At 51.6% G+C, this 14,410-nt stretch overlaps 1 protein-coding gene across 31 annotated transcripts in view; it reads left to right on the plus strand.

The window, feature by feature from the left end:
* ZMYND8 (zinc finger MYND-type containing 8) overlaps nucleotides 1–14,410 on the plus strand; it is a 103,809-nt gene that overhangs the window by 19,698 nt on the left and 69,701 nt on the right. For 3 of the 31 annotated variants that reach the window (XM_084887462.1, XM_084887463.1, XM_084887473.1), the window contains exon 1: nucleotides 7,798–8,068. The exons of 27 other annotated variants lie outside the window; for them this stretch is intronic. In XM_084887462.1, the coding sequence (XP_084743588.1) occupies nucleotides 7,990–8,068 (79 nt within the window). In that variant the 5' untranslated portion in view covers nucleotides 7,798–7,989. Of the gene's footprint in view, nucleotides 1–7,797; nucleotides 8,069–14,410 lie in introns of those variants that run through there. One more of the 31 variants, XM_084887457.1, reaches the window with a different exon arrangement.

The raw sequence follows: 14,410 nt of genomic DNA on the forward strand, positions 1-14,410 counted from the left end.
GTCGGTTTTCGGCTCTCAAAAGAAATCTCAATCGTTGTGCTGTTGATATTTGTCTCTGTTGACTGATGAGTTTGCTGACCACTGCTTTAATACATTCATGGATGTGTTGTGAGTGCCGAGCTGGATGCTGTAGGTGAAAATCCTGAATTAGCCAGGGACTGGCACCGCATGGAGCATGCTCAGTAAAGGAGTATTGTGTTGGAGTCTGAATTTTGCTCCATCTCTTGGGTCTGCTCTGTTTTGAAAAGTTCTGCGAAGAAAACAGGGCTCTGGTCTTGTCTTCCCAAGTTGGCATTTCTTACCAGGGCCCCGCTTGAACTGCCTTTCTGTCAGGCTCTTTGGCACCTTGGCACTGGCTGGGGGATATGCTGGGGGTTTGCCCTCTCCCCAGCCTTCACAACAGTTTATTGTAAAATTAATTTACCGGCGTGTCTCCTCACCGGGACTGCTATGGGGACCAGGTCTCTCTCACTTCTTTGACAGACAGGAGTCTGGTGTTGTTATAGTAGCTGCTCAATTAATGTTGTTGTTTTTTAAATCCTTACCCGAGGACATGCTTAGAGAGAGGAAGGGAGAAAGAAAAACATCAATGTATCTCCTTGACATAAGCCAGAGAAAAAGCTAAAAATCCTCTCCTGTCTGGAAATCAGTATTAAGAGTTCTGTGTTTACATATATACTTCCCCTTTCTGAGTATCTAAAAATATAAACAAACTTAAACCATGATGGGGTTGAACTTTCTAGATCTTGGCCATTCTAGCAAAGTATCCCTTATCTCTCACCCTTCTACTTACCTGCCTTCTCCACTTTACTCTGTCTTTAAGAGATTTATTTTCAAGGTGCCCAAGCTGGTTTGGCTCAGTGGATAGAATGTCGGCCTGCAGACTGAAGGGTCCCGGGTTCCATTCCAGTCAAGAGCACGTGCCTGGGTTGTGGGCTTGATCCCCAGTGGGGGGAGTGCAGGAGACAGCCAATCAATGATTCTCTCTCATCATTGATGTTTCTATCTCCCTTCCTCTCTGAAATCAATAAAATATATATATATATGTAAATATATTTATATATGGGAGATTTTCAAGGTTGGATGTAATTCTCTGAGAGTTAAGAATAATAGAGTCCCTGGCAAAGGGGAATCTTGGCAGGATTATTCCATGTGGAAATGGGGGCCTGTGTGGCTGGATCTTCTGATTCATTTGTTCACTTGTTTAAGAGAAGCTGGAAATTGATCTTCTTGACAGAGACTTTCAACTGGTGTGCTGCAAGAATTTTTAAAACATGCAATACCTGACCAGTATTTAGTCAGGGGCACTGACCTCTTTTCCTATATTGTAAAAAAAAAAAAAAAAAAAAGACAACCATCAATACAATAGCTGTCCAGTGTGAATGAGTCAAAATTACACCTATTTTTTGAGACAGATTGGGAAAAAATATATTTTTTGGTGTGCTGCAGAATTTTAGTGTTTAGTTTATGTGTGCCACGAGATAAAGAAGATTGAAGATCGTGGTCCTGGACTGAATCCTTTCTGGATTGCTTCCCCTGACCCCTCCCTGGTCCACCTCGTCAGCTATCACTAGGGTCCTGTTCTGAGTAAGGCTGACTTAGTTATTTGTCCTTCACCCCCTTAACCATCCTCCGGGAACTTTCTGTCCCCCCACACATGTCTTCCAACCAGGTTTTTAAAAAAATATATATATATATTATTGAGTTTTCACAGAGAGGAAGAGGGAAGGATAGAGAGCCAGCAACATCGATAAGAGAGAATCATCAATCAGCTGCCTCCTGCACATCCCCCACTGGGGGATGTGCCCGCAACCCAGGTACATGCCCTTGACCGGAATCGAACCCGGGACCTTTCAGTCCGCAGGCCGACTCTCTATTCACTGAGCCAAACCGGTTTTGGCTCCAACCAGGTTGTTATTTCTTGGGTTGGGGCCAGATACGCTAGTTGGTTTGAGTTGTTGACAAATAGGAATCTTTCAAATCTAGACTCATCTCAGGGATCGAGGGAGGTGTTGAGAAGAGATCTTCAGACGTCAAAGGGTCTGATAAGAAAAGGGGCAAAGAATTAGGACTAAAAAATTTGGTTAAAGTGCCAGCACAGTGTGGGCGTCTCCCAGTGGGGAGCTCGACATTGAGTGTTTTCCCTGGAGGAAGTCATTTTTTTTTTTTTTTTTTTTTTAAACATGAAGTGATCTTAAGCAATAGCCCTCCCCAGGAAGAATGGAGAGAGCTGGGAAATGGGTGGCCTGAAAACACCTGAGTTCTCCCCTTTGGCTCTCAGTAGTTGTGTTTATTAGCTGCATGGGCCCCTCACATTCACAACATAAATCCTTACTTTATTCCCTACTTTGGGGGAAATGGGCTCTTTTAGGCAAGAAACGAGAAAGGCTGAGTGCCTGTGGGAAGGGCATTTCCTGCTCGTTTCTTTCGGGCCTGAAATGGCCAGGCTGCCTTCCGTGTAATCTTCCCTGCTGACTGCACAACCCCCTGCCTTCTAGCTTTGCTGCGAGAAACCCTCAGACCGGGGAAGGAAAACTGGAGTTTCCTGTGAGTCAGGTCTGCTCGGCACACCATGCACTCCGTTAATCTCTCCTGCTTGTAGCTGGTCAGATGTGCATTGGGGGGGCACGTCTGAGCCAGGCCCTGAGCCCCAGCAAGGAAAGGAGAACTGAGCTCAAGCCTTCCATTCTGAAGGCAATGCTATAAGCAAGTAGAAAAGAATTTTCTTTCACAGCAGAAAAGAATTTGATTTTCACACATTTTCAGCTAGAGAAGATTGCAGTGAAGAAGCAAGAAAGAGCCTATCTAATAAAGAGGGAATATGCTAATTGACCATCACTCCATCGCAAAAGATGGCTTCACCCACAGCTGAGGACAAGTTCCCTTAAGGAGCCTTAACGAGCAATCAGCAGGGACCTGTGGCTACTCCGTCCCCCACCCCCGTGGGGCTTGACAAGGGGACCTCAGGCTGTGTCTCCCACCCGGCAGGGCTTGGCAGGGGACCTCAAGTTGTGCTTCTCTTCCTGGTCCGGGCCAGGGGACCTGAGACTGCGTTCCCCTGCCTGGCTAGGCTTGACAGGGGACCTCAGGCTATGCCCACCACCCTGTGGGGCTAGACAGAGGACCTCAAGGTGCATGCCCAGTGCTGGGTCGGGGAATTCAGGCTGTGTCCCCGCCCAGCGGGGCTTGACAAGGGTGGGACTGGCCAGGTCTGGATCTAGCCCAATGGGGAGGGGGAGCAGCCAGGTCTGGATCTCACGCGATTTTGAGGTGCATGTGGGTGGGCAGGAACTTGACTCTGGGTCCCTTGGTGTGCCCCCCCTGACTCTGGAGGAAGGTTTTCATATACATTTTACTAATTTTCTTTCTTCTCTGACACTAAAGGGCAAATAGTAATATTAAATTACTTCATCTAATTAATCCCCTTTTAATGTGCACGAATTTCGTGCACCGGATCACCAGTGATGTAATAAAGTGGGTGGAAGCTGAGTGGTCAGGGGAAGTTTTTTCTGGGGAGGTGACATTTTAGCTAAAAGCAGAAGTTGCCAACTCTAGGAAAATTAGGCACCAGCCATTCTAGATGGAAGGGCTAGCAAGTGCAAATGAGTCTAGCTTGTTTGAGGCCATTATGTTTAGGGGTGAGTGAATGGAGGCGAAAGGTGAGCAGGGCCAGATTCCTGGGCACTGTAGGCCTTAATAAAAGGTTGGGTATCTCTAAGCCCCTCGGATGGTTTTCTGTATGGGGACTGCTTATCTTTCCTTAACTGCAACCCAGGTATGTGCCCTTGACCTCGGAATTGATTGAACCCGTGGCCCTTGGTGTGTGTGTGTGTGAGAGCCGATGCTCTAACCTAGGGGTGTCGAACTCAATCAGAGAAGGGGCCAAAATCTAATATCCAGCCTAAATTGCGGGCCGAATGGTTTACTGAACAGTCATAAACTGATAATGTCATAAACTGACAGCGGAGTGCAGTGATGACAGCGCGGTGTGGGCCACATTGCAAGGCCTGGCGGGCTGGATTTGGCCCGCGGGCCTTGTGTTTGACACATGTGCTCTAACCACTGGACACACTGGCCAGGGCAGGGGCTGTTTATTTGTAGTTTTTTTTTTTTTTTTTAATATATTTTATTGCTTTTTCACAGAGAGGAAGGGAGAGAGAGATAGAGTTAGAAACATCGATGCGAGTCATCGATCAGCTGCCTCTTGCACGCCCCCTACCGGGGACGTGCCTGCAACCCAGGTACATGCCCTTGACCGGAATCGAACCCGGGACCTTTCAGTCCGCAGGCCGACACTCTATCCACTGAGCCAAACCGGTTTCGGCTTGTTTGTAGTTTTGAAGAAGGCTGCTGGAGGGGGGCAGGGAGCTTGAATCAAGGTGGCAGCTGTGAAGGTTGGGCTGAATTTGAACCGCAGACGTGATGATGGTCGGGAAGGAGCGCCCCGCGCAGAGCCCTCGCTGTGTGCCAGGGACCACGTAGGCACTCGCTTTCATCCTGACCCCGTGGGGTTTGGCATTCCCAGTGCACTTTGCAGATGACGAGGGTTCTGAGGTCAGCTCCTGAGGTCAGCTCCGTCCCAGGCGAGCTGAGCCTCTTTTGAGTGGGGCGGAGAGTGCTTTGGAGGAGTCCTGGGGGAAGTTCAGCCTGGAAGGGTGGCGCCGGGGCTGTGGGCCGTCTGGACCCGTCCGCTTTGATCCGGGTGAAACCCTGAGCCCTCATGGGCTTCAGAACCTGGTTTGGTTGAACCTGTGCCCGCCTGAGAGGGCTTAACAAGTTTGTGATTCCCACCAGGGAACCTTTTCCAGAAACAGGCTGGTGCTAATCGCGGTGAAGACACAAAAAGATTTGGGGAAACTGCTTTGAAATTTCTGGGTTACTGTTTTTTTTCTTCCCTCCGCCCTGGCTCCTCCTTCCCCCACAGGGGAATCGTATTAGGAAGAACTGGTGGTGCTTTGTGCTCAGTCTGCATGTATTGTCTCATTTAATCCTGACGACCCCCTTTAGGAGCATCCTAACACGCACAGCTGAATTGGCTGAGGCACTGAGAGGCTGAGCAACTTGCTAAAGGACACACAGCTGGCAGGTGGTGGGGCTTGGGTTCCAACCTAGTAATGAGGCTCCAGAGCCCCACACACTGAACCACAGCGCTGTGTGGACAGCGACCAGCACCCAGCATGCCTTCATGACGGAGAATTACAAGGTGGCTCACCACCCTAGGGGGGCGTGCTGCGTTGACCTGTAGCATGCCAGCTTTGCCTGCCTGAGTCTCACCTATCCAATGCACCCAAAAGTGCCATTCCTAGTGTAGTGTTTTAGGGAAGAAACAATATCTGTGCATACGATGAGCCCAGTTGGAGAAGGAAATAGAAAACATCTCCCCCAGCGTGCATTCACCGACTCTTAGTATTTCTCCAGCTCTGCTTTTTGTCCATTTGTAATCAGTGCCTTATTCTATATGCCTATATTCATTCTGTTTATTAGCCACTTCATCACGAGTTTGCTTTTTCCCACGGGCCTCAGTTTTCTCATCCATAAAATGGGGGTCCTTAGTCCCCACCTTCTCGCGGAACCGGTGAGGAGTAAGGAAACTGATCGTTGTGTTTAGAACAGTGCCTCACAGATAAGTGGTCAACAGAAGGTACCTATTATTACCACTGTTTGTGTCTGGCTGCCTCCCACAGGGGCAGGGACCTTCCAGACAGTTCCCAAGGTAGCCCAGATGTCTCTTGAGTTGCTCAGGGACTGACTGGTCCCGTTGTTGTCTTCCCTTTGAAACCTGAAGTCGGGCTGCCAGGTGAAACATGGGGCATCATTCTTCCACTTAACAGAGACAAGTACCTCCGTGGGTGGTGTGTTTACACAAGGTGAGACTGCCTGGCAGCTCACGGGAAGCTTCTTTACCCAGGGTTCCCCAGCCCGGGATCTTGGACAGTTTGGGCCTGGTCATTCCTTGCTGTGGGGCTGTTCTGCGCACTGTAGGGTGTTTAGACCCCTCTACCCATTAGATGCGAGCTGCAGCCCCCTGTGTGTGCCTTGTTGTGACAACCAAGCATGTCTTTGGACATTGCCACCGGTCTCCTGGGGAACCTGGTGGAGAACCCCTGCTTTAAACACCCGAGCTCCTTAAAAGGGGCGCCTGATTGATGTCTGGGTGGGGAGAGGGGGCATGTTTGAGCTCCACCTGGGTGTCAGGTGCTGGGATGCAGATACGGGTCCCTGGCTGGGGCAGTGCCTGGTACATAGTGAGAGTTACATAAACATTAATAAACATTACCATCCATTTGCCCCACAGCCATGAAAAAAGATCTTACATGGCTAAGGATGGGAATGGGATCAGAAAGAAGAATTTAAAAAGCCCAGTGTTTGTTTCCTGGGGGTTTCTGCAGGCCTTTGCAAGCCCAGAGTCCACGCTGCCTTTTTTCTTTAAAAATATTTTTATTGATTTCAGATAGGAAGGAAGGAAGAGAGAGGTAGAAACATCAACGATGAGCTGGGATGTGGGTCTGAAATCTTCGCTTCCCCAAAGGAACCTGACGAGGCGCCTGTGGAGGGCCTGTGCCTTCTCCCCCGTGTCTGTCCTCATCGCTGAGGTGGCTTTGGGCCGACCCCCACCCAGGCCATGGGGGAACAATGCCTGGTTATCAGCCACACCTCCTTCTGCATCTGCCCGTTCCTGGAGCCTCTGCACCCCCCCCCCCCTTTTTTTTTTCTTTCTTGCTCGCAGCCCACTTCTCGGCTTCAGCTGCTGCCAGCCGTAGCTTGTTTTTTGTTTCTGAATTGGCCCTGTGATGCTGCAATTCCCTGTGGCAATTTGCAGGCCACCGACCTGCACCTGAGCTTTCTAGAACCTGATCTGGGCTGGAGGGCGGGGCCCGCCAAGTCTCTGCAGCCTGGGTAAATAATGCAGAACCCGCTCCTCCTGCCAAAGCTTCCTCGGCCAGCTGTGATGCAAAGGCCGAAGGCAACCGGTTATTCCACATTTTCTTTGTGGTGGTTTGGCTGTGCTCAGGGCCCTCGTAGGTACACGCGAGGGGCGCCGCAGCCTTTGGCCTGGGCCTGCGGAGGGGGCGGGTGGGGTGCCATCCGTGGCTTCTTGTAGGGAGTTGAGCCCTGCCTCCCTGCTCTGTGCACATTTTGAAAAAGCTTGGCATTCTGCAATCAGGAAATTCCTGTTGAGATGTTGTCGTTTTTTCCAGAAGGCCTGGTCCCAGCTGAGGGGGAGAGAGGGCTGGGGTGGTTGCAATTGCCTCTGGTTGTTGAGGGCCAAACAGTGAATTCATTTGTAAATCAGCCTCTTTTCCCTGGAGTGAAGCAATTTCTGTCCTGCCAGGAGGGTTTGCTAGTTCACCTTTTACATATGAATATGCCCTTTAACCGCCATTTCTTCATTACTGAGAGAGGAGAGGAGAGAGAGAGAGAGAGAGAGAGAGAGAGAGAGAGAGAGAGAGAGAGAGAGAGAGAGAGAGAGAGAATCAGATCAGACAGGGAGAGAGACAGGGAGAGACAGAGACCCTGCCACTGCATCAATAGTGGGAAGATGGTTTTCTCATTTCTGGGAGAGGTACATCAGAACTAAAGCTAATGAAACAATAAACAATTATTTAAAAACAAACAAACAAACAAACAAACAAACTAAAAGCACCTTTACAAACCACACACTCCCCACTGCTGTCCCAGTGCCCGCTGTCTTTATTACACCGGGAGGGAACAGCTCCTCCGCGCAGGCCGAAGACTTCCGTGCTCAGCTCCGAGGAGCTGCCGTCTGTCTGTCCGGGGTGATAAATGAGAGCGAAGAGCCCGGGGCGCGGAGGCACGCCGCCCTGCCCCTGCATGCCCCATGGCAGAGGTGAGGGTGTCCTTGCCCCGTTGGGAGACCCGGGCGGCGTACGAGGCCAGGGCTGGCCTGGTAAGTGGTGACTCTTAGCCTGTCCTCGCAGCTGCTTCCTCCTCCCCCTGGGAGAGGCTGCCGAGGATCCGGAAGCAGGAATGTCTGCGGTGTGTGAGCTTCTGTTCGCTTTGAAAGAGAGGCTAGACCCTCTGAGCAGCAGAGCTTTCTCGATGGCAGGTAAGCAAGCGCCCCTGGGCCCGCGGTTACCCGCCCTTCGCCGGCCTGGCCTCCCAGGCTCCTGGGACATGGACGTTCTCCCACATTAAGAAAGGGCCTTTCCTTCCTCATTTCTTTTCCAGCCCCCCCCCCCCCCCCTTTCCTGACCTGGATGATGAGAGTTCCCACTCACATGTGGCCGGAGGACCCTTTAGAAGCCTGGCTTTGGCCAGAGGGCAGTCTCTGTGGAGGAGGCCGAGGCCTTGTCTCCAAGGCTCTGTGTGTCTAGGAGACACGCGCTGTGTGAGCAGAGGGTTTGGCCGAGAGCTATTTTCGCTGGTATTCTTCCTGACTCGGGCCTTCTCTACCTTAAGAGAGAGGGAAAAAAAAGTGCCCCTCCCCCACCCCTTGCTTCTGATTTCTCATTTCTGTTCTGGGCCTGGAGGAAGTTCGGGGCTTTTGTTTCATGATGATGTAATTACTGGCTGCAGAGGGCCGAGGATTCCTGGGGAGGGAGGCCTGCCTGGGTACCTGCTCGGGTCTTGGGGAAGTGCTTTGAAATGATTAACTAGGCTCCGCTTTGCCGTTTCTCGGAGAACAGCGTGCGGTCACGTTTGAAGTCGGCCCTGGTGAGGGCTGGTGAGGGCCGGCCATGGCGCTTGGTGCCGAGCCAGAGCCGGCCTGTGCCTCTGGCCCTGCCTCCGCCGGCACCCCCCGGACACCTGGGCTTTTCACAGCCAGCCACAAGGCCCCGGGTGGATTCCGGTCTCCACTTTGTAGCTTGGCCTTTCTGTACCTTTGAACCCGAGGCATCAATTCAACAGAAACCAAACTCTGCTTTTGGGGAAGGGCGGTAGAAGAGGAGGAAGAGGAGGAGGAGGAATGAGGGTTGATTTTAAAAAAAAGAAAATAGCTCCCAAGTGCATGCTCTTTGCCAGGTATTATACTAAGAGCTTCACACGAATGAACTCATTTAGCTCTTTCATATCCCACTACGTACTGTGATGTCCCTCTTACTGAAGAGGAAGCTCACAGAGGCTGCCTAAGTGGTTTTCTTAAGGCCACACGATGGGCAGCAGCAGAACGTGGCCCCCAGCCCCGGTGGCACCCTGTCAACCTCACCCAGGTCAGGCCTGTCAGAGTATGTGTCCCCCAACTTCCATGGAGGGTGACCAGCTCATCCTGGGTTGCCTGAATCTGTCCATCTCTGGCCCACCATACGTCTGTGGCCCATAATGCCTGTTGACCAGTTTCTCTTTTCGTTCGGGCCCCAGCAGGCCTTGCTGTCGACCTCATTATGGGAATGTGACACCCACAAAAGCACACCACAGGGCTGGTCCTTTCTCTGGAGGACACAGCTCCCTGTAATGACGTGTCATTTCCTAGGCTTTGGGGAATGGCGGGCGCGGTGACTCAGGCTCCGGATGTGGGTGGGGGTGGGGTGCAGGCCTGTCCGGGAGGCCTGGATGGGGATGGGAAAGGAGCGGCAGGGAGGGGAGGTTGCCGTGGAGACACCCCCTCCCCCCCCCAGTCTATTTTGTGTCGGAGGCCAGGTTCTGGCGTGCCACCGCTGGGAGACTGGGAGGTGAAGGGGACTGCCTTTGAGAGGCTGGCGTGCACCCTCGAGGAGGGACAAACACTGTTTTCCATCTTTCTCCCAGTTAATTCCTGGAGCTCCTTATTGAAGTTCCCTCCTCCCCACACCACCATCTGCAGCGGAGAAAGAAAGAGGCAAAATGACAGCATGCTCTTAAAACATAGACCTGCATTAGGAAGCCGTCTTGCTGCAGAGCTGAGACAGGCCCCTCTCTGGCGTGAGGCCAGGCGTGGGCCTCGAGGGCCATGCTGCCCGGGTCTGAATCCCAGCCCTGCCACTCGTGTGTGTGTGATCGTGGGGGCCATGGCTTCGAGGGAAGGACACGGAGGGCATTTTGAACACTGCCTGGTGCTCTGTGTGTAATAAAAAGACAGTCTTAGCTGCTAATGCGGTGTGGCTCAGGGAAGCTAAGAGGCCTGGTTATCCTGAGGTAAGGCGTCCCGAAGTCAGGGACAGCTAGGAAGTGCTGAGCGGGATTATTCCGGGCGCTGCACAAGGCACCCGTGCGGGAGCCATCTAATTGCATGCTCGGTTCCTAATACCCACAGACCTCCCCATATTATTAAGATTTCAGTGAAATGTCACCGGGAGGGGGAATTCTGCCGCTTCCTGCTCCGTGCCAAGCCGTTTCCCTGAGTCACTGCTCTGTCCTTTTCCTCCCGGAGGCAGCGTTCCTCGCTCGCCCACGTTAACTCCTTCAGAGCCAGGCTCCTGTGGGGGAGGCGGGCTGAGGGGGCAGCCGAGGGCTGCTGGGGGGCCAGCCTTGTGGGATCACAAGGTCCTGCCAGCTCCCCGAAAGGCCTTTCCGATCAAGGGTGAGCCGCTCCCCTGGTGGTTCAGTCTACAGAGGCTGTTTGTTGTCATCGTTCCAAGTTGAGAGATGAGATGCATTTAGCAATACATCCCCATCAGAATTAAATCATTAAAGGGAGGGGGAATATCTGACTCAGCTTTCTGGAAAAGGCCCTTAAAGATGGCTTTGTTGCCATGACTACAGCAAGGTCTGCAGCACCCACCCTCTTATCACCACCAGAGCCTGCCCCCCCCCCCCCCCCCCCCGGAACGGGCAGGTGTTTTTTTTTTAATGTCCGCCCTGCTGTCTCACACCTCTGAAGGCCACCATGGCCCAATTTTTCTCCCCAAGAGCCTTCATGGAAAGCTGTTGCCGTTGATAGATGTGCCTGTTGTTTGGAACCTATTAAATTTTCTACCCTTTGGAGGCAGCCGCCGAAGTCTCATTAACTCTGGAAGTGAGGTCTTGGTGGTTTGGCTGAGTCTAGGAGGCTGGGATCCTTCGAGGTGTGGGCCGTCCTGGGTCAGACCCCTCCTCTTGCCAAACAGGCCCCCGGTTTCCCTGATGGGCTGCTTAGCTGTAAACGGCTGATGAGTGTATTCCTCTCTAGAGATGGTCCCCCCCTTTCCCATGGAATTATGGGAAAAGAATTTGGAAGGTCAAATAAAATTCTTACTCTTATTTAGATAGAGGAGGGGGTGGGGAGTCAGAACACATCGATTTGTTGTTCCACCTATTTATGTATTCATTGGTTGATTCTTCTACGTACCCTGACCGGGGATTGAACCTGCAGCCTTGGTGTATTGGGAGGATGCTCTATCCAGCTGAGCTACCCGGCCAGGGGCTTACCCTGTATTTTGTTTTGTTAATCTTCACCTGGGGATACCCTTTCCATTGCTTTTTCAGAGAGAGTGGAAAGGGGAGGGAAGGGGAGAGAGAAAAAGAAACGTCATTGTGCGATAGCCATATTTACTGGTAGCTTCCCACAAGGGCCTCGACAAAGAGTTGAACCCAGGACTCTTCTGGCCGATGATCTAACCACTGGGGAACACTGGCCAGGGTCTAGTCTTGTACTTTTTAATCTTTACTGCTGATGACACCTTTGAGAAGGTGAAGCAGGCATATGGCCCTTCTTCCCAGGAAATTGCAACCACGTATACAATCTGAGACCCACGGATCCCGGGTTCCTGGAGCACGGCATGGGCTCCCGGTAAGAAGTTCTGGTCTGACTACTTTCTCTCCTCTCCTCCCATTTCACACGTGTGGCCTGGGGCCCTGAGAAGCAGAGCCTTGCCTGGGGTTATCTCCTGTTGAGCTGCCTTTATTTCCTCCCAGGCCTCCTCACTTCACTTCTTCTTCCTTATTCCTGAGCCCGCCCACAGGGAGCCAGCCCTGGCTGGGAAGGAGAGGCACCTATCAGACTTTCCTAGGCTTGAGAGCTCAGAGTCCGTCCCCCAAAACACACACTCAAGAGGATCTCACACCAGCAGGCACCCGAGTCCTCCAGCGGGCTCGTGAGGCCGCAGACGATTGGGCCCTCCCCGGGAGTTTCTGACTCTGTAGCTCTGGCACGGGGTCTGAGAATGTGCGTTTCTACCGTGTTTCCCCGAAAATAAGACCTAGCGCATGGAAAGATAAGACATCCCCTGAAAATAAGGCCTAGTGCAACTTTGGGAGAAAAAAATTAATATAGGACACTGTCTTATTTTCGGGGAAACAGGGTAGTACATGCCCAAGTGAAAGCCACTGCTGCTAGCCCGGACTTTGTCCTGGGAGCCATCGCGCTGGCCTCTCAGCCTCAGGTGGGGAACTAACTGCCCACGGAGGCGGCTCTTGAGCCCTGGAGGGAGGGAGTCCATGCTCCTTCTGGCTGTGTGTGGGCCGGGCGGCCCCATGCTCCAGCTCGCAGGGGCTCCTGGGAGTGTGTGGGACTGTGTGGGGGCACTTCTCGTCAGCGTTAGGGAGCCCTGATGTCTTTGAGTGGGAGGGTGCCGAGGTGGTTCTTGGGATGAGAAAGTGCCGTCCCTTCCAAAATTCAGCAGTGAGTGCTCCACTGGGAAACATCAAAAGACACTCCTTAATCTCTCCCCAACATGCCCTGTTTTTGCCATTGGTGTGTCTTTCCTCATGTACTATCTTCCTTTAAAATTTACCAAAAATGGAGCAACACATACAAAATCAAAACCTTGGTCCGCTTGCTTTCAGTTTTTGTGTGGCCAGCATGCCATTTCTTCTGGAACACATCTCCCGGGAGTTCATCAAAACACCTTTCTTAAAAACACACACTCTGACACCTGAGCAAAGATACTGGGCTTATCAAGTCTGCGTAGAAGAAATTGCAAACACCTACCTTCCTTTGATCAGCCCCAGCTTTGTCCGCATGGTGGTGGTTTTTATTCTGAGTCAGACCTGTCTCATCGGCTCATTACTGGCTTTGGTTTGCACCTGCTGCCTTTTTTTTTTTTTTTTTTTTTTAAATATATCTCTTGATTTCAGAGAGGAAGGGAGAAGGAGAGAGAGATAGAAACATCAGTAATGGGAATGAATCATTAATCTGCTGCCTCATGCACTTCCCCTGCTGGGGGTCGAGCCCACAACCTGGGCATGTGCCCTTAACCGGAATCGAACTGGGACCCTCAGTCTGCAGGGTGACGCCCTGTCCACTGAGCCAAACCAGCTAGGGTTTTTTTTTTTTTTTTTTTTTTTTTTTTTTTTTAATGTGAAATTGAACCTCCTAAATATTTTATTACTTTATTTTGACAGAGTTGTCCAGGCACATGGTAAATACCATACACAAGGGTTACACAATGAAAAACAGTCCCTTTTCCATACCCAAGCAGGTTCTTCTCACCACCAGTCCCATTTAGAACTCTTGTACTTTCGTGTTCATCCAGGAATATCCTAGGCTTATGCACACCGGGAGATACTACACATGTTACTTTGCGGGGGGGGGGGGGGGGGGGGCGCGCATGTGTGTTGGTCTGTTAATGGTGCTAACGTATTGCTTTTTTTTTTTTTTAAATTTTTTAAATTACTTTTTTACAGAGAGGAAGGGAGAGGGAGAGATAGTTAGAAACATCGATGAGAGAGAAACATCGATCAGCTGCCTCTTGCACACCCCCTACTGGGGATGTGCCCGCAACCAATGTACATGCCCTGGACCGGAACCGAACCTGGGACCCTTCAGTTCGCAGGCTGACTCTATCCACTGAGCCAAACCGGTTTCGGCCGCATTGCTTTTTAAAACCGGGTGCAGAGGCTGGAGATCATTAAGCACCAGTCCTCTCAGAGGTGCCTCATGCCTCTCGGTGCTGTCGAACAGCCTGCTGCGTGGCTGGACAGGGCTAGCAGGCCAGCCCGCCGTCTGTGGGCCTGGAAGTCGCTTCCAGACTTAGATGCAGTGCATGGCATCATGTGGAGCCCCCTTGCGTGGGCTTTGTTCCTCTGTGACTGTGTAGACTGGGTTTCCAGGAGGGGACTGTAGGTCAAAGACTTTGTGTGAGAAGGGAGAGCTTTGCCCTAACCGGTTTGGCTCAGTGGGTAGAGCGTCAGCCTGCAGACTCCAGGGTCCCATGTTCGATTCCAGTCAAGGGCATGTACCTTGGTTGCAGACACATACCCAGTAGGGAGTGTGCAGGAGACAGCTGATCGATGTTTCTAACTCTCCCTTCTTCTCCGTAAAAAATCAATAAATTATATTAAAAAAAAAAAAAGAAAAAAAAAAAAAAAAGGAAGAGCTTTGATGGCGGAGCAGGGCTGGCAAGGGGAAGCTTCTCTGGGAATGTGCCAAGCCCAGGCTGCACCTCTGGTATTCAGATCTCTAATCTGCCCAAAGGCCATGGAAGGAAGGCCCCAATCCGTTTTCTCACTAACTAGCTCTTGTGAGCTGCTGGGCCCACCCATGAGACCCTCCAGGCCTCCATGGTGATGTCTATGGGATGAACCCTTGAACTCTGGGCTCTGCTCTCCCTCA

Source organism: Pipistrellus hanaki, assembly GCF_964339955.1.
Source record: "Pipistrellus hanaki genome assembly, chromosome: 6".
NCBI lineage: Eukaryota > Metazoa > Chordata > Mammalia > Chiroptera > Vespertilionidae > Pipistrellus > Pipistrellus hanaki.